Source organism: Oncorhynchus nerka, linkage group LG22 (assembly GCF_034236695.1).
Source record: "Oncorhynchus nerka isolate Pitt River linkage group LG22, Oner_Uvic_2.0, whole genome shotgun sequence".
Lineage (NCBI taxonomy): Eukaryota > Metazoa > Chordata > Actinopteri > Salmoniformes > Salmonidae > Oncorhynchus > Oncorhynchus nerka.
Window position 1 is genome coordinate 70913230 of NC_088417.1, and position 19573 is coordinate 70932802.

At 43.8% G+C, this 19573-nt stretch overlaps 1 protein-coding gene across 1 annotated transcript in view; it reads left to right on the forward strand.

Moving 5' to 3' along the window:
* LOC115105584 (cell adhesion molecule DSCAM-like) overlaps positions 1-17801 on the forward strand; it is a 153831-nt gene extending 136030 nt beyond the window's left edge. Inside the window, exons 22-33 of the mRNA XM_065007353.1 lie at positions 2723-2840; positions 3175-3338; positions 6419-6517; positions 6688-6876; positions 7024-7314; positions 9647-9823; positions 9958-9988; positions 10177-10292; positions 10561-10710; positions 13113-13310; positions 13550-13852; positions 15860-17801. Of these exons, the coding sequence (XP_064863425.1) occupies positions 2723-2840; positions 3175-3338; positions 6419-6517; positions 6688-6876; positions 7024-7314; positions 9647-9823; positions 9958-9988; positions 10177-10292; positions 10561-10710; positions 13113-13310; positions 13550-13852; positions 15860-16254 (2231 nt within the window). The 3' untranslated portion in view covers positions 16255-17801. The remainder of the gene's footprint in view (positions 1-2722; positions 2841-3174; positions 3339-6418; positions 6518-6687; positions 6877-7023; positions 7315-9646; positions 9824-9957; positions 9989-10176; positions 10293-10560; positions 10711-13112; positions 13311-13549; positions 13853-15859) is intronic.
* The last annotated feature ends 1772 nt before the right edge of the window (positions 17802-19573 follow it).

Genomic DNA, 19573 nt, shown 5'->3' on the forward strand with positions numbered 1-19573 from the left:
CAAAGCAGAGCTCATGCCTTTCAAGCAACTTTTTTCAAATGATCATTAGTCTCATCATGCAGCCTTATAATGTATTAAAAATCAAAACATATAGCCCAATGTTTTGTAGAACAACTAAAGTTACATTTATAACTCTAAATTAATCATATAAACTCATCAAAAAAGAAACACACATTTTCTTATTCAAAGATAATTAGGAAAAATCCAAATAACTTCACAGATCTTCATTGTAAAGGGTTTAAACACTGCTTCCCATGCTTGTTCAATTAACCATAAACAATTAATGAACATGCACCTGTGGAACAGTTGCTAAGACACTAACAGCTTACAGACAGTAGGCAATTAACGTCACAGTTATGAAAACTTAGGACACTAAAGAGGTCTTTCTACTGATTCTGAAAAACACCCAAAGAAAGATACCCAGGGTCCCTGCTCATATGTGTGAATGTGCCTTAGGCATGCTGCAAGGAGGCATGAGGACTGCAGATGTGACCAGGGCAATAAATTGCAATGTCCGCACTGTGAGATGCCTAAGACAGTGCTACAGTGAGACAACACCTGCACAGAATCGGTACATACGGACATCACACCTGTGGGACAGGTACAGGATGGTAACAACAACTGCCCGAGTTACACTAGGAACACACAATCCCTCCATCAGTGCTCACACTGTCCGCAATAGGTTGAGAGAGGCTGGACTGAGGGCTTGTAGGCCTGTTGTAAGGCAGGTCCTCACCAGACATCACCGGCAATGATGTCGCCTATGGGCACAAACCCACCTTCGCTGGACCAGACCGGACTGGAAAAAGTGCTCTTCACTGACGAGTCACGGTTTTGTCTCACCCGTGGTGATGGTCGGATTGGCGTTTGAGCATTACACTTGTCTGTCCTCTGGAGCGGGATCAATTTGGAGGTGGAGGGTCCGTCATGGTCTGGGGCGGTGTGTCACAGCATCATCGGACTGAGCTTGTTATCTCTGCAGGCAATCTCAACGCTGTGCATTACAGGGAAGACATCCTCCTCCCTCATGTGGTACCCTTCCTGCAGGCACATCTTGACATGACCCTCCAGCATGACAATGCCAACAGCCATACTGCTTGTTTTGTGAGTGATTTCCTGCAATACAGGAATGTCAGTGTTCTGCCATGGCCAGCGAAGAGCCCGGATCTCAATCCCATTGAGCACGTCTGGGACCTGTAGGATCGGAGGGTGAGGGCTAGGGCCATTCCCCCCAGAAATGTCCGGGAACTTGCTTGGTGGAAGAGTGGGGTAACATCTCACCGCAAGAATTGGCAAATCTGGTGCAGTCCATGAGGAGGAGATGCACTGCAGTACTTAATGCAGCTGGTGGCCACACCAGATACTGACTGTTACTTTTGATTTTGACCCCCCTTTGTTCAGGGACACATTATTCAATTTCTGTTAGTCACATGTCTGTGAAACTTGTTCAGTTTATGTCTCAGTTGTTGAATCTTGTTATGTTCATACAAATGTTTACACATGTTAAGTTTGCTGAAAATAAATGCAGTTGACAGTGAGAGGACGTTTCTTTTTTTGGAGTTTAGGAGTACCTATTTCTTTGTTAACTGCTCAACACAGAATAACAGCATGTGCACACTCCCTCAAATCGTTTGGAGAAAATACCCTTTCTACTTTATTCAGCTTTGTTCAATTGTATTCTTCATACAATAAAATAATATAAAATAATACCACGGAATTATAAGAAAATCTTGTCTGCTACATTGACTAGTGTAGCACACAGCCATTTGACAAAGACAGAGTACGCTATCATTTTCTTTTGAAATAGACTACATATCATGCTTCTTTAGACCTGTCTAAAATAAATCATGGATTGATTGTGAAGGTGTAGGCTATATTACATGGATTTATTAGACTCTTTAAAATGGCTTGCTTGTAGGCTAGGTGGGAAAGCCAGGAGAAGCTAAATGTGTTTGTTAATTAACGGTCAATTATCGTGAGACCGACAGTTATTTGCTTGACAATCACCGGCTAACCAAATTTCGTGATCGCCACAGCCCTATGTGGAGCTTATGGTTTCACTTCTCAGTATTCAGGAGTAGATGATAACAAAAGGTGTATCAGTCTCTGAATGATTTTTGAAGACACAAAAGAGGATGTTTGAGTTGTGTGCATCAGAACATTTAAAGGGGCGCAACCCTGAGAAACTCTCCCGGAGGTAAATAAGGTGAGAAAAGAAAAGAGGAGACTATAGTGTCCCTGCCTCCTAACTCAGGATGTGAATGCAGCATCAAACTGAATGCAAATAGGTCTGCTATTCCACCCTGTCAGCACTGTGCTTCTTTGTGAGAGCTGTTAAGCCGAGGGTGAGCAGTGATAGCCAGTGTAGTGTTCTCATCCTGCTAGAGGCAGGGGTGATAAATGTAGTCCCCACTCTGGAGCTCCAGACCTGATGTGTTTTAGATATCCGTCTGCTGCACGACCAGCCTGGTTCCAAACAGATTACTTTACATCTGTCCAAGCACAGAGATGGGCTCTGCATGTGTAGAGGAGAATTCAATAAAGATGGATAAGAAACTAATATTGTATACTGCTTTTTCAGAGCTTCCCTTGACGGTATTTGGGATTGATTTCCACTTTTGGGAGTATTCCATTAATTTTGTTGTACCAAGCAAACTAAATCAAGTCAGCCCAAGTATTTAAAATGATTTGACCCAGTTGTGGTATGTTTGTGTGTGTGCAGCTCCTGCTCAGATTCTGACGTTCAACGGCACCGTGACCACACCCTGGATGAGGGACATCGTCTTGCCCTGTAAGGCGGTGGGCGACCCAGCCCCCACGGTCAAGTGGCTCAAGGAGACGTGAGTACAGGAAAGTCTGACCCACAGCTGGGGAAACACATCATGCTGCATGTAGTTCAGACAGTAGCACTTAGTACAGACTGTGTTTTGAGTAACTTTTAATGCTTTCCACTTGAACTAAATACCAGTGAAAAAACAGTGGCTCTTTGTTTTTACAGTATCCTTTCATACTCATCAGCAGAATGTTAAAAAATCATAGTTGTTTACATGTACAGCATGTTCCTACACACAAAAAAGTAGGGGTAACATTATCCAAGACTTTTAAATGATTTTCGCTGCTGCGTATCTCACCGTAGTTCATTGTCTAACTGTCTCTCGTACATTTGTGATTCAGCAACGGAAGCCCCGCCCCTGCTGTGATTGACAGTAGACGCATCATCCAGGGCAATGGCAGCCTAGCCATCCGCACAGTGAAAGCTGAGGATTCTGGGAACTACACCTGTGTGGCTAGCAACAGTTTTGGGCCAGATAAAATCATCCTCAACCTGCAGGTTCAAGGTAACCGGAAGGAGTCTGTGGTGGAACAGTACAGTATACATTTACATTTACATTTAAGTCATTTAGCAGACGCTCTTATCCAGAGCGACTTACAAAGTGGTGCATTCACCTTATGACATCCAGTGGAACAGTAGTGCATCTAAATCTTTTAAGGGGGGTGAGAGGGATTACTTTATCCTATCCTAGGTATTCCTTAAAGAGGTGGGGTTTCAGGTGTCTCCGGAAGGTGGTGATTGACTCCGCTGTCCTGGCGTCGTGAGGGAGTTTGTTCCACCATTGGGGGGCCAGAGCAGCGAACAGTTTTGACTGGGCTGAGCGGGAACTGTACTTCCTCAGTGGTAGGGAGGCGAGCAGGCCAGAGGTGGATGAACGCAGTGCCCTTGTTTGGGTGTAGGGCCTGATCAGAGCCTGGAGGTACTGAGGTGCCGTTCCCCTCACAGCTCCGTAGGCAAGCACCATGCTCTTGTAGCGGATGCGAGCTTCAACTGGAAGCCAGTGGAGAGAGCGGAGGAGCGGGGTGACGTGAGAGAACTTGGGAAGGTTGAACACCAGACGGGCTGCGGCGTTCTGGATGAGTTGTAGGGGTTTAATGGCACAGGCAGGGAGCCCAGCCAACAGCGAGTTGCAGTAATCCAGACGGGAGATGACGAGTGCCTGGATTAGGACCTGCGCCGCTTCCTGTGTGAGGCAGGGTCGTACTCTGTGGATGTTGTAGAGCATGAACCTACAGGAACGGGCCACCGCCTTGATGTTAGTTGAGAACGACAGGGTGTTGTCCAGGATCACGCCAAGGTTCTTAGCGCTCTGGGAGGAGGACACAATGGAGTTGTCAACCGTGATGGCGAGATCATGGAACGGGCAGTCCTTCCCCGGGAGGAAGAGCAGCTCCGTCTTGCCGAGGTTCAGCTTGAGGTGGTGATCCGTCATCCACACTGATATGTCTGCCAGACATGCAGAGATGCGATTCGCCACCTGATCATCAGAAGGGGGAAAGGAGAAGATTAATTGTGTGTCGTCTGCATAGCAATGATAGGAGAGACCATGTGAGGTTATGACAGAGCCAAGTGACTTGGTGTATAGCGAGAATAGGAGAGGGCCTAGAACAGAGCCCTGGGGGACACCAGTGGTGAGAGCACGTGGTGTGGAGACGGATTCTCGCCACGCCACCTGGTAGGAGCGACCTGTCAGGTAGGACGCAATCCAAGCGTGGGCCGCGCCGGAGATGCCCAACTCGGAGAGGGTGGAGAGGAGGATCTGATGGTTCACAGTATCGAAGGCAGCCGATAGGTCTAGAAGGATGAGAGCAGAGGAGAGAGAGTTAGCTTTAGCAGTGCGGAGCGCCTCCGTGATACAGAGAAGAGCAGTCTCAGTTGAATGACTAGTCTTGAAATACCACTCAATTCAAATGAATTCTCCATTTTATTGATGGTCATAAAAACAGAAATGTGTTCATGGTATGTAGTGAAGTGCATTCGCAAAGTATTCAGACCCCTTGACTTTTTCCACATTTTGTTACATTACAGCCTTATTCTAAAAATTATTAAATATGTTTTTCACCCTCATAAATCTACACACAATACCCCATAATGACAAAGCAAAAACAGTTTTACATTTTAATTTTGCACGTTGACATAAGTATTCAAACCCTTTACTCAGTACTTTGTTAAAGCATCTTTGGTAGCGATTACAACCTCGAGTCTTCTTGGGTATGACGCTACATTACAAGCTACAATACACACCTGTATGTTGGAAGTTTCTCCCATTCTTCTCTGCAGATCCTCTCAGGATCTATCAGGTTTGATCGGGAGCATCTCTGCACAGCTATTTTCAAGCCTCTCCAGAGATGTTAGATCTGGTTCAAGTCCGGGCTCTGGCTGGGCCACTCAAGGACATACAGAGATTTTTCACGAAGTCACTCCTGTATTGTCTTAGCTGTGTGGTTAGTGTTGTTGTCCTGTTGGAAGGTTGACCTTTGCACAAGTCTAAGGTCCTGAGCGCTCTAGAGCAGGTTTTCATCAAGGATCTCTCTGCTCCGTTCATCGTTCCCTCAATCCTGACTAGTCTCCCAGTCCCTGCTGCTGAAGAACATCCCCACAGCATGATGCTACCACCACCATGCTTCACCGTAGGGATGATGCCTGGTTTCCTCCAGATGTGACGCTTGGCATTCAGGCCAAAGAATTCAATCTCGGTTTCATCAGACCAGAGAATCGTTTTTCATGGTCTGAGAGTCCTTTAGGTGCCTTTTGGCAAACTCCAAGTGTGCTGTCATGTGCCTCTTACTGAGGAGTGGCTTCCGTCTGACCACTACCATAAAGGCCTGATTGGTGGAGTGCTGCAGGGAAGGTTCTCCCATCTCCACACAGGAACTCTGGAGCTCTTTCAGAGTGACCATCACACCTTGACATGTCTATCTATATAAGGTCACCTCCCTGACCAAGGCCCTTCTCCCCCGATTGCTCAGTTTGGCCAGGCGGCCAGCTCTAGGAAGAGGCTTGGTGCTTCCAAACTTCTTTAATTTAAGAATGACGGAGACCACTGTGTTCTTGGTGACCTTCAATGCTGCAGAAATGTTTTGGTACCCTTCCCCAGATCCATGCCTTGACACAATCCTGTCTCGGATCTCTATGGACAATTCCTTTGACCTCATGGCTTGGTTTTTGCACTGACATGACATGTTGACATGCACTGTCAACTGTGGGACCTTATATAAACAGGAGTGTGCCTTTCCAAAACATGTACAATCAATTGAAGAAACATCTCAAGGATGATCAATGGAAACACGATGCACCTGAGCTCAATTTTAAGTTTTCATAGCAAAGGGTCTGAATAATTATGTAAATCAGGTATTTCTGTTTTTTATTTGTAATACATTTGCAAAATATTCTAAAAACATGTTTGTGCTTTGTCATGATGGGTTATTTTGTGTTGATTGAGGAAGGAAAACATGTACTTAATCCATTTTAGGATATTGGCTGTAATGTAACAAAACGTGGAATAATGTAAGGGGTCTGAATACTTTCCAGTACTCTATGCCCCTTGAGATAGGACCTAATTAAAATCCATGTTTTTACTTCTAGTTCCTCCAGACCAGCCTCGTCTTACCGTTACCAAGACGACCACCACATCTATCACTCTGTCCTGGATACCAGGAGACAACGGAGGCAGCTCCATCAGAGGTCAGACTCCAACACAGCAAGCAGCAACACTAACTATTATAGGAGATTTTATTGTTTTACCTTGGAAAACAAGTTACTGACTTCATTAAATAGTGTCCCCTATGAGCAACACCAGGATGGTTGTTTAGCAGACAACAGTGCATCAGCCTAACCTCTCTCTCTCACATCAGGCTACATCCTGCAATACTCAGAGGACAACAGTGAGCAGTGGGGCAACTTTGCCATCAGCCCTAGTGAGCGTTCCTATCGCCTGGAGAACCTGAAGTGTGGCACCTGGTACAAATTTACACTGACGGCACAGAATGCTGTGGGGCCAGGGCGAATCAGTGAGATCATCGAAGCTAAGACTCATGGGAAAGGTAGAGAGATGGTGACATCCTTTTACGTATGTTATGAAATAGTGACTCCATTGCTTTGACACAATTAATACAAAACTGATACTTATGAATGGACCGCTCATTAAAGTGTGTGTGTGGTCTGACTCCTCTCTCCTCCCTGCCCAACAGAACCCCAGTACTCTAAAGAACAGGAGCTCTTCACCAGTATCAATGCCACGCGTGTCAAGCTCAACCTGATTGGCTGGAACAACGGCGGCTGTCCAATCACATCCTTCACGTTGGAGTACCGTTCGGTGGTGTCTCCCATATGGACCACCGCCCAGCGCACCTCTCTGATCAAGAGCTACATCCTGTATGACCTGGCCGAGGCCACCTGGTACGAACTGCAGATGAAGGTGTTCAACAGCGCCGGCTCAGCAGAGAAGAGGGTCAAGTTCGCCACACTCAGCTACGACGGCAGTGAGTGTACTTGTCTCTTACATTTACATTTACATTTAAGTCATTTAGCAGACGCTCTTATCCAGAGCGACTTACAAATTGGTGCATTCACCTTATGACATCCAGTGGAGCAGCCACTTTACAATAGTGCATCTAAATCTTTTAAGGGGGGTGAGAAGGATTACTTTATCCTATCCTAGGTATTCCTTAAAGAGGTGGGGTTTCAGGTGTCTCCGGAAGGTGGTGATTGACTCCGCTGTCCTGGCGTCGTGAGGGAGTTTGTTCCACCATTGGGGGGCCGGAGCAGCGAACAGTTTTGACTGGGCTGAGCGGGAACTGTACTTCCTCAGTGGTAGGGAGGCGAGCAGGCCAGAGGTGGATGAACGCAGTGCCCTTGTTTGGGTGTAGGGCCTGATCAGAGCCTGGAGGTACTGAGGTGCCGTTCCCCTCACAGCTCCGTAGGCAAGCACCATGGTCTTGTAGCGGATGCGAGCTTCAACTGGAAGCCAGTGGAGAGAGCGGAGGAGCGGGGTGACGTGAGAGAACTTGGGAAGGTTGAACACCAGACGGGCTGCGGCGTTCTGGATGAGTTGTAGGGGTTTAATGGCACAGGCAGGGAGCCCAGCCAACAGCGAGTTGCAGTAATCCAGACGGGAGATGACAAGTGCCTGGATTAGGACCTGCGCCGCTTCCTGTGTGAGGCAGGGTCGTACTCTGTGGATGTTGTAGAGCATGAACCTACAGGAACGGGCCACCGCCTTGATGTTAGTTGAGAACGACAGGGTGTTGTCCAGGATCACGCCAAGGTTCTTAGCGCTCTGGGAGGAGGACACAGTGGAGTTGTCAACCGTGATGGAGAGATCATGGAACGGGCAGTCCTTCCCCGGGAGGAAGAGCAGCTCCGTCTTGCCGAGGTTCAGCTTGAGGTGGTGATCCGTCATCCACACTGATATGTCTGCCAGACATGCAGAGATGCGATTCGCCACCTCTTCACTGCTGCTATACATAATGCAGCAAGTTATAAGTTGAAAGATATACACGCTTAGATTGACTTATTCAGGATAACTGAATGAAAATTGAAGAACTGTATTTTAAAAGGCATTTACCTTCCCATCCCTTGAAAATTGTCACAACTGATCGAGTCTCCATCCAAGATGTTAATTTACGGCGTAGGTACTATACCTGCCTTAGAGCAGAAGTAAATGAATTCATATTTTTCTATTTACTGGTGCTGCCATTAAAGAAGCTGTCTCATGCAAGTCTCATGCAACTGATGAATGGGGCAGTAAAGTACCTCCAATAGATTTTCTGCTGACTCCAGTGGCCGTGGTGGTTGTTATGTCTGCTGCTGCTGTTTATGACACCTCCATCACTGCCCTATCGAGCGCTCTGCGCTGCATGAATTAAATAATTATGTGATCTACCGACTGCAGAGGGGCTAGAGGGGGGCAATAGATGAGCAATCACCTGCCAGTGCCAACACCCCCCAGTCCCATAGCGATTCAATGGCCTTACCCAACCCTAAACCTTACTCTCTCTCTCTCTCTCTCTCTCTCACTCACTCACTCACTCACTCACGCACACACACACACACACACACACACACACACACACACACACACACACACACACACACACACACACACACACACACACACACACACACACACACACACACACACACACACACACACACACACACACACACACACACACACACACACAGCCCCCATCCATCCATCCCCCAGCCATCCACGAAGGGGAAAAAAAGCTGACTATTCAGCGAATAAGGAAGAGTTCACCTCTTTTAAGTAGTGCTTCAGTTAACTGGGCATTATTGGAAATTCGGCAGAAGGTCAGGTGCTGATTGCAGGCAACACAGTACTACAACAGCTTGTTGGAGCAGATTGAGTGGGATTGCTGGGAAAGACATTTCGTTTGGGATGTAAGCCCTGTTACCTTTTGCCAGGCGCTTGCTGCATGTTTTAAACATTAACACAAAGGTCATTTAGTATTCATCGACAGACCTTGTATAGACGTTAATTGACAGTGAGTGTACGAAATGATAGGAACACCTTCCTAATATTGAGTTGTCGTGCGGTAGCAGAGAGAACAGTTTATGACTTGGCTGACTGGAGTCTTTGACTACCAGTCAATCTATGTCATGGAAATGTTTTGTTCACTGTGTGTATATTTGAATTTGGCTGGTGTTTTGCAGTCATTGTCTTCTCTACCTGGTCTGGTTTGCACACTTGACAATCCTGTAGTTAAGTACAAGAAACGTACGTGGTCTTGTCATAACAAATATCACAACATTTTGTCAGCTAATTACATTTCTATGACCTGTCCCCAGGTACCATCGCTCCCCTGGTGAAGGCCCCGACGGTGAGTGCGGGCAGTACGTCCAGTAACGAGGGTCTGAAAATGGTGACCATCATCTCATGTGTTCTGGTGGGCATCGTGCTGGTCTTCGTCCTGCTACTTGTCCTCAGGAGGCGGAGGCGGGAACAGAGACTGAAGAGGCTTAGAGGTGAGAGGTCACAGCAGCAACATGATTGGTTAGATTTCAGTAAAAGATTTCTGTAACTATTGTCAAACTATTTTCAAGTATACTAAGAGAATCATCTGTATGTAATGTGATTTTTGTTCTTGTTTGCTCTGTAGATGCTAAAAGTTTAGCCGAGATGCTGATGAGGTAAGCATGAGCAGTTTGACACATAACTTAATAGATAGTTAATATTGTTTAATACATTACTGGAAGAAGAAAACATGAAATACTGTTTCTATGGAATCATATCAGAATCACTATTATATGAATATCTTATGCAGTGTGTAATGAGATCTGCATTGACCTGTGTATGGCTTCCTGTGTTCCCCATGCAGTAAAAACACACGACCTGCAGACACCATCAACAAGCAGCAGCAGACCATGAGAATGCACATCGACATCCCCCGAGCCCAGCTGCTCATAGAGGAGAGAGACACCATGGAGACAGTCGGTGAGTGGACACTGATACATTATGCTGCTTTCATGTGTTCTCTGAATTATCGGCAACTTGTGACTTAAACTTACAGAACGCTCCCAGACACACCATAACTCATAATGAGCTTCCAATTAGGAAATACGAGTGGGATATTTGTGTAACATTGGATAACAATGTGTGAATATCACATATTTGTGGCCTTCTAAGTGTTAGTAGTGCCTACTGTGGTTATTGTCATCGTACTGTAGGGACCATGTTTGTGAAAGCTCTCTTTCTCTTTCAGATGACAGGTCCACAGTGCTACTGACTGACAATGACTTTGGGGAGACCCAGAAACAGAAGTCGTCTACGGTTACCCACACTGTCCACTACCAGTCCCTGTCACAGGCCACCGGACCTCTAGTGGATGTATCTGACGCTAGGCCAGGAACCAGTAAGTCCAGTACGAACATCCTCTTTACATTACTGGAGGTAAAACTAGAATGGATAAGTGGTATCAGGATTGCATTCATACGGCTGAAACTGATACAGCTAGAGTGTATTCTAGACAACCAGACTGACTCCAGTCCTCAGAGAGTCATCAGTAGCATTATGATCAGTGTCACTACCATCTCCACTGATGTTATTCACACAGATTAACAATTCCTTTCAGCACAATGTACAGTGCCTTAAGAAAGTATTCATACCCCTTGAATTATTCCATATTTTGTTGTGAATTCAAAATGGATTAAATATATATATTTTCTCACCCATTTACTCACAGTACCTCATAATGACAAAGTGAAAATATGTTTTTAGAAACTGTAGCAAATGTATTGAAAATGAAATACAAAAATATCTAATTTATATAAGCGATTTCAGCTGTGGGTCTTTCTGGGTAAGTCTCTAAGAGCTTTCCACACCTGGATTGTACAACATTTGCCCATTATTCTTTTCAAAATTCTTTCAGCTCTGTCATATTGGTTGTTGATCATTGCTAAGACAACCATTTTCACATCTTGCCATACATTTTCAAGTATATTTAAGTCATAACTGTAACTCGGCCACTCAGGAACATTCACTGCCTTCTTGGTAAGCAACTCCAGTGTAGATTTTGGCCTTGTGTTTTAGGTTATTGTCCTGCTGAAGGAAAATTAATCTCCCAGTGTCTGGGGGAAAGCAGACTGAACCAGGTTTTCCTCTAGGATTTTGCCTGTACTTCATGACTTGCCTGTGCTGAACTCCCCAGTCCTTAATGATTACAAGCATATCCATAACATGATGCAGCCACCACTATGCTTGAAAATATGGAGAGTGAAACTCAGTAATGTGTTGTAATGGATTTTCCCCAAACAGAACACTTTGTATGTAGGACATAACGTTTTTTCCCCCACATTTCTTTGCAGTATTACGTTTGTTCCTTGTTGCAAACAGGATGCATGTTTTGGAATATTTTTATTCTATACAGGCTTCCTTATTTTCACTCTGTCAATTTGGTTAGTATTGTGGAGTAACTACAATGTTGTTGATCCATCCTCAGTTTTCTCCTATCACAGCCATTAAACTCTGTAACTGTTTTAAAATCACTATTGGCATCATGGTGAAATCCCTGAGTGGTTTCCTTCCTCTTCGGCAATTGAGTTAGGAAGGATGCATGCATCTTTGTAGTGACTGGGTTTATTGATACACCATCCAAAGTGTAATTAATAACTTCACCATGCTCAATGGGATATTCAATGTCTACTTTTTTTATATATATTTTTTTACACATCTACCAATAGGTGCCCTTCTTTGCCAAGCGTTGGAAAACCTCCCTTGTCTTTGTGGTTGAATCTGTGTTTGGAATTCACTGCTCGACTGAGGGACCTTATAGATAATTGTATGTGTGGGGTACAGAGATGAGGTTGTAATTCAAAAATCATGTTAAACACTATTATTGCAAACAGAGTGAGTCAGTGCAACTTATTATTAGAATAATTTTTGTTATTTAACCTTTATTTGACTAGGCAAGTCAGTTAAGAACAAATTCTTATATACAATGATGGCCTACCCCAGCCAAACCCAGACGAACCTGGGCCAATTTTGTGCCGCCCTATGGGACTCTCAATCACAGCCAGATGTGATACATCCTGGATTCGAAACAGGGACTCTAGTGACGCCTCTTGCACTGAGATGCAGTGCCTTAGTCCGCTGCTCCACTCGGGAGAAAATTATGTGACTTGTTAAGCACATTTTTACTCCTGAACTTTTTTAGGCTTGTCATAACAAAGGGGTTGAATACTTATTGACTCAAGACATTTCAGCTTTTCATTTTTTAACCAATTTGTAAACATTTCTAAAAACATAATTCCACTTTGACATTATGGGGTATTGTGTGTGGCCCAGTGACAAAAACATCTCATTTGAATCCATTTTGAATTCAGGCTGTAACACAACAAAAGGAGGAAAAAGTCGAGGTGTGTGAATACTTTTTGAAGGAACTGTATGTGTATGGTATCCAACCAAAAAATGAGCCTATTTGCAAAGGACTGCAGTCAACCCAATCAAACATTCTCTTTGACCATGATGGTTTTCTCACTGCTATTGTAAGCTCTATGTATTTGTGTGAAAACAAGAAGTCCCGAGATGAACTCCATGTGCAGAGATATTGTGATGGTGGGTGTTTTCTCTTTGTTGGTTCATGACAGGATAGAGTGTCCAGACTCATTGCTATAGCCAGCTACAAACTTTAAAACTCCTTTAAAAACAGTCAGCTTAAAAAACAGAGCATTGCGTTACTCGAGATGAGCCCTTGCTAAGTGACATAACACCCTGGTGTGTGACTGTGATGTAACATCCTGTGTCCTTCCTCCTCAGACCCCACAGCCCGCCGCACAGCCAAAGCAGGCCCTGCCGCACGCAACCGCTACGCTAGCCAGTGGACCCTGAACCGACCACACCCGCCAGTCTCGGCCCACACCCTGAGCACTGACTGGAGGCTGCCCACGCCACGGGTGGCCGGCTCTGTGGATAAGGAGAGTGACAGCTACAGTGTCAGCCCATCTCAGGACACAGGTAACAACGCACCTGAAGATGAGACAAGTCTGTAACAACAGCTGTAACAGTCCCCATATAAGAATGTCTGCAACATAACCCTTAACCATGTCTATAACAAACCTTTCACCTCTGTATTAACAACAGATAGGCCTACTATAAAACTTGTAACAATGCCAACACTTATTAACAAATATAATGCTAGCATTAGCCCCTAACTGCTTTACTAGCACGACCTCTAACCCTAACCCCTGGTGTAGACCGAGCGCGGAGCAGCATGGTGTCCACAGAGAGCGCGTCATCCACCTATGAGGAGCTGGCGCGGGCCTACGAGCACGCCAAAATGGAGGAGCAGCTGCGCCACGCCAAGTTCACCATCACAGAATGCTTCATCTCGGACACGTCTTCGGAGCAGATGACGGCAGGCACCAATGACTACACAGACAGCCTGACCTCCAGCACGCCCTCCGAGTCAGGCATCTGCAGGTTCACCGCCTCCCCGCCCAAGCCTCAGGACGTCAGCCGAGTCATGAACATGGCCGTGCCCAAGGCTCACAGACCGGGTGAGGCCGCGTAGACACATAGCTAGCTCTGCTATAGCTAACACTTGAGTCCTGAGCTCTGTTGCTAACCTGTTGCTAACCTTCGCTAACCTTCATCAGGCCTGTAATGCTATGGGTTTGTAAATATTTACTGCTGATGTATTCACTCAACTGTTGAATATGCTGAAGATAATGATGTAGTAATGCCACTTGATGATGTAGTAATGCCACTACTACTTGATGCAACAAATGTGGAGTTTTGCAGACAGTTCTTTGCATAAATTACAGGGACATGTATTAATGAATTAAGCTTATTCTATTGACGATAGTGCAACAACATTACATTGCAGGAAGACCAATCTTTAACATTGAACCACTTAAGTCTGTGATCTGCTATGAGGTCACTTTATCTCGTAAATTCAGTCTATTTTTTTATTAAAGTCATCATCTCTATTCATTCTATTTTTGGATCATTGTAGAGTATATTTTATTAAACTCAGACTTTGTAGACTTTACTCAGATAACTGTGTAATAAACTGCACTAGTGTCTTAAATCTATAACATTACTTATTTAGGTTATAGAAAAGCCACAGTCTCCTTCATCCATTACCCCAATGTGTATAATGAGATATGGGGGGGGGCTTTAAACCACATTGTAAATGTTATCATTCATTTAATGTTGATCAAGGCCATGAGGACAGATTGCAGCATGGCGGTATGAGAATAATTCATCACTGAAGTATTCTTTGGCATATAACCTCAATAACCAGGCAAAGTTTGTATACATAAATCTTCTTAAGGCTAGGTGTCCCGCTAGACAACTTCCGGTGAAACTGGATGGCACGCAATTCAAATAAATAATCATAAACTTTATGGATATTAAACATTGATGTACATACAGGTGTCTTATATCGGTTAAAAGCTTAAATTCTTGTTAGTCTAAATGCACTGTCTGATTTACAGTCAAATTTACAGCGAAAGCATGCCATGCGATTGTTTGAGGACAGAGAGCCACACATAAAAATATTTTTCCACCGGCACAGGTTTTATAAATTCACAAATAGCGATTAAATATTCACTTACTTTTGAAAATCTTCCTATGATTTGTCATCCAAAGGGTCCCAGCTACAACATGTAGTGTCATTTTGTTAGATAAAATCCTTCTTTATATCGCAAAAAGTCTGTTTAGTTGGCTCCATCGATTTGAGTAATCCACTCATTCAACATGCAGAGAAAGGAATCCAAAAAGCTACCTCTAAACTTTGTTAAAACAAGTTAAAATACATTTCTATTTCATCCTCAGATTAAAATGTAAAATGTAATTAAACTATAATATTTAATACGGAAAGAAGTATGTTCAATAGGAAAACGGTATTAGCAGGTGCGTGTCCTCTTCGTCGCGCGCGCATACACGAATTTTCAAGTCTGTGTCCGTGTACTAAAACTCATTATTCTTCCTCATTTTGGAAGAAACAAGCCTGAAACCTTGAACAAAGACTACTGACACCCAGTGGAAGCCATAGGAATTGCATACTGGGAGCTAGATTTAATTTATTTACCTATATGTTCCATTGGAAGAGCATTGGATTTTCTCCTACCATATCGATTGTGTTATAGTCTTCTACATTATTTTAACATTTCTACAAACTTCAGAGTGTTTTTTTTCCAATGGTACCAATTATATGCATATCCTGGCTTCAGGGCCTGAGCAACAAGCAGTTTATTTTTGGCACGTCAGTCAGGCGGAAATGGAGAAAAGTAGACCCTATCCTGAAGAAGATTTATGTAAATTACTTTCACATACTGTATAAGCTAGTTTTGTTGGTTGGAGTGGCAGATGTGATGAGCTTGTATCTGAGGGGGTAAAGACATTTCTATTTCCACCCAACCCTTCCCACAGGGGCAGTCATTTCTCTAATGAAGTATTTTGAACTGAGATTTTTCCATAATTTGGACCTGTTATGTTTAATTCAATGGTGTTGTTTTCCAAAAGCTAACTCCAATCTCTCTCTCTACTTTGTCCTGTAGGGGGCGAGCTTGTGCACCTGCCTCCTTACCTGCGCATGGACTTCCTGCTGAACCGGGGCATGTCGTGCACGGGTACTGGGGGGAGGGGTGGTGCCGGGGGGGAGGGGGCCATGGGTCAGGCCTGTCTGGAACCCCAGAAGAGTCGCTCCCTGAAGCGGCCGTCGCGTATGGCGCCCCCTACACCCACAGAGGCCCCCCAGGCCACCAGCAGGGCCAGCAGCAGGGACCCAGTGCCCCAATGGCAGCCCGGCTCAGCCGCCACCCTGCCCCACAGAGAGGGCTCAGAGCTGGCCCAGGCCGCCAAGCTCAGCACCTCCCAGGAGTCCCTACTGGACTCACGAGGACATCTCAAACAGACCAACAACCCCTACGCAAAGTCCTATACGCTAGTATAACACCAGAGGCATGGGGCTGGACTAAAACTCACACTAACACTGGACTTATTACACTTACAAGTGCAGTAAACTGACTCTCACCACACAGTCCTGTATATAACGTCCCCTTTCTTCTTAAACGAGGGATAACTTTTACTAATCTCCTTTTATTTATTTTGGAGCTTTCTTTGTTTTTTTAAACTTGTGAGAAATTTCACTCATCTGAAATGACACGCAGAGCTTGACAAAATATTTACGTTATGCGGGAACATCATTTATTATTGATTATTATTTTTAATCAATAATTATTAATCATGGATTATTTGTTGTTAGTTGTCAACATTTAATGATTATTAATTATTGATTACAAATGATCAATTATTACCATTACTACACTGTTTTAATAAGAACCTGGACAACTTTTTTCCGGAGTGTGAGATGATAATTTGGAGCCCATCATTTTTTTTCTATGGAAAATTCCTTTTAAACACTGAATGAAACTTGGGAAAATCTGAAATCTGAGAATGAAAGCAATTGACAGCAGTCCAAACTTGTCAGCTGCTCGCAAATTGTTACTTTTTGAAGAAAAAATAAATCTATTTCCTATGGATGCATGGGGACTGACCAATTAAAGACTATTATAAGGATTATGATCACTACTGGACAGCCCAGTTGAGCATTTTGTCACACTATGAAATGATCCAATGTGAAGATTTATTATTCTTATTACTATAAATATATATATAAAAAGAGATCACTTTTATTTGTGGATATTACAGGGAAGAATTGATTTGGTTAATGAAGTCCTTAGTCATGTTTGCACATATCTCGTTTTGATTAGGAAATGGAGTCACTATTGATATTTCTCTGTATTCCATTCTCTGATGGTGCAATATGAAAAAAGATTATGAAAATTATATGGATACTATTTGCTCTATACTGTACTATAATGAAAAGAATGACTATGTTGTGAGTATACTTACAGGGCGGGACAAACTCCAGCTATGTATCAGGTGTAGTTTACCACTGCTAATTTGCCAGGGTGGTAGATGAAGTTAGCTAGAACAGGGAGGGTTAGAGATTTAACGGTTTGCACTTCATGACACCCAAAAAGTGTGTCCAGTCAGAGCCCCTATTCTCAGTGCACTAGGTAGAGTCTTCAAGACTCTCACTCTCCTCTTCAGTAGATTTACTGTTGCTGCATTGCAGTGATGCTCCTCTACAGGGAAAAAACAATGAGACAATCCAACAGAATCCCCCTTTCAAACCAAACCTAAAGTCTATGGGAAATATCTGTCTAAAGTGTGGATATAACAAAACTGTCTTGTTGTTGTCTACCCTGGCCCATTTCTTTCTTTCTTTAAGTCCTGGAGGGAGAGTTTGATAAGAATGCTGTGAGGTTATTAATGCCAGTTTTTATTATTAGTTTTAATTCATTGTCTTCATATTCCTTTTAACAAGATGTTGCTTTTTATTTTTAACATGGTGTTCACCATGGTGGCACTGAAATAAAGAGAAATTAACACACCGTTCAAATTTGATTAATAAAAAGGCTGTTCCCAAAATGATCCTGCAAATTTGGACATGAATGACTGGCGATGGGTCTTTTTAGAGGCACTGATAGAGGAGGATGCCTCCGAAGGTTTCCCTGTGTGGGTCACTGGGGGAGTGAGTGAGTGAGTGAGTGAGTGAGTGAGTGAGTGAGTGAGTGAGTGAGTGAGTGAGTGAGTGAGTGAGTGAGTGAGTGGGTGGGTGGGTGGGTGGGTGGGTGAGTGAGTGAGTGAGTGAGTGAGTGAGTGAGTGAGTGAGTGAGTGAGTGAGTGGTGGTGAGTGAGTGGTGAGTGAGTGAGTGAGTGAGTGAGTGAGTGAGTGGGTGGGTGGGTGGGTGGGTGGGTGAGTGAGTGAGTGAGTGAGTGAGTGAGTGAGTGAGTGAGTGAGTGAGTGAGTGAGTGAGTGAGTGAGTGAGTGAGTGAGTGAGTGAGTGAGTGGGGTGGTAGTGGTGGATTTTTGGATAACTCATCTTAAAGGGCAACTGAACGTAAAAAGCAACTTCTCTGGTTGAAAACGGCCTATGTCAGAAACATTTATTCCAGTGCCAAAATTGACAAAAACGTTTAAGTAGAATAACTTTGCTTATAAAGTCAGTATATTCCAAAACAGAGTTTTGTGAGATTTGTGTAACTGAGGTCGTCATGACTTACATGAGGGTTGGGTTTGGATTACAATCATGCCCATGAAATGGGATTGTATCGCCAAGGGAGAATTGTTATGCACTGAGAAATTAATGCGGTGATTGCGCTCTATCCAATCATAGCAGCGAACCTCCAGACAGCGAGACAGACCTGCCTATTAAGCAACTCCCCAGACTCTGACTCATTTACATAAAACAACTTGTCGCCAATGTTATGTTGAAAGAACATTTGGCCCCAAAGCCCTTTATGGAGTGAACAACTTGCTAATGTGTTTGATAGTGATCACTCAAGTCTGCCACTGTTTTGGTCAAAATGAGAATTGAGACAACTGCCTCTTGTCAATATTCCAAAATTCCAAACCCTTTCTAGAGTGTCTCGTGTCCCGCTGCGACCTGTTTTGTAAGATGATTCGCTATGAAACGCTGCCAGACAGACACACTCTGGTAATAAAGTAGTTTTCATGCACATGTTATACCTTGAGAAATACTGCACCAAACACCTTAGCTAAATGTAAAATTGTGCGACTAAGACCTCGGCAAAAATGTGAAAATTACATATTTCTTGATTTATCTCTATGTTGTTGCTATTGTGCCTTAAGAGGGACAAATAACAGTAACTGCCAGGGTACGATAAATCAAACATAACACCCACACCTAACCACACCCCCAAGACTCAAATCTCATTTATCTTTTTTTAAATATATAATTATTTTCTTTTTTCTCCACACCAGATACAAACATACACATACAAACAACACATTACAGACGTACACAAACAACGACTATCTCATCTGCCCAGGTCCGCATGCTCACCCCCCCCCCCCATCCCTAGTACCAGCATTATTGTTTGCCACATGCCCTTAAATTGTACCAATTTGTTTTTCTCAGTTACCCATGCTATTTCAATAATTAATCATTAGATTTTTCCATGGTGTTGATGATGGCAGATGAATTGATTTCCAAGTTTTGAAGTATCTGTTTTTTAAAGATGAGTGATGGAAGAGAATCATCCAGCCCATTGGGTATCTCTCACTACACCCCCATATGACACATCTTGAAATATGCAGACAGATGGATTAAACGTTCGTTTACATTCTAATACTTCTGACAGCCAACTTTCTTGCTCCGCCCATAACCTTTGGACTTTAT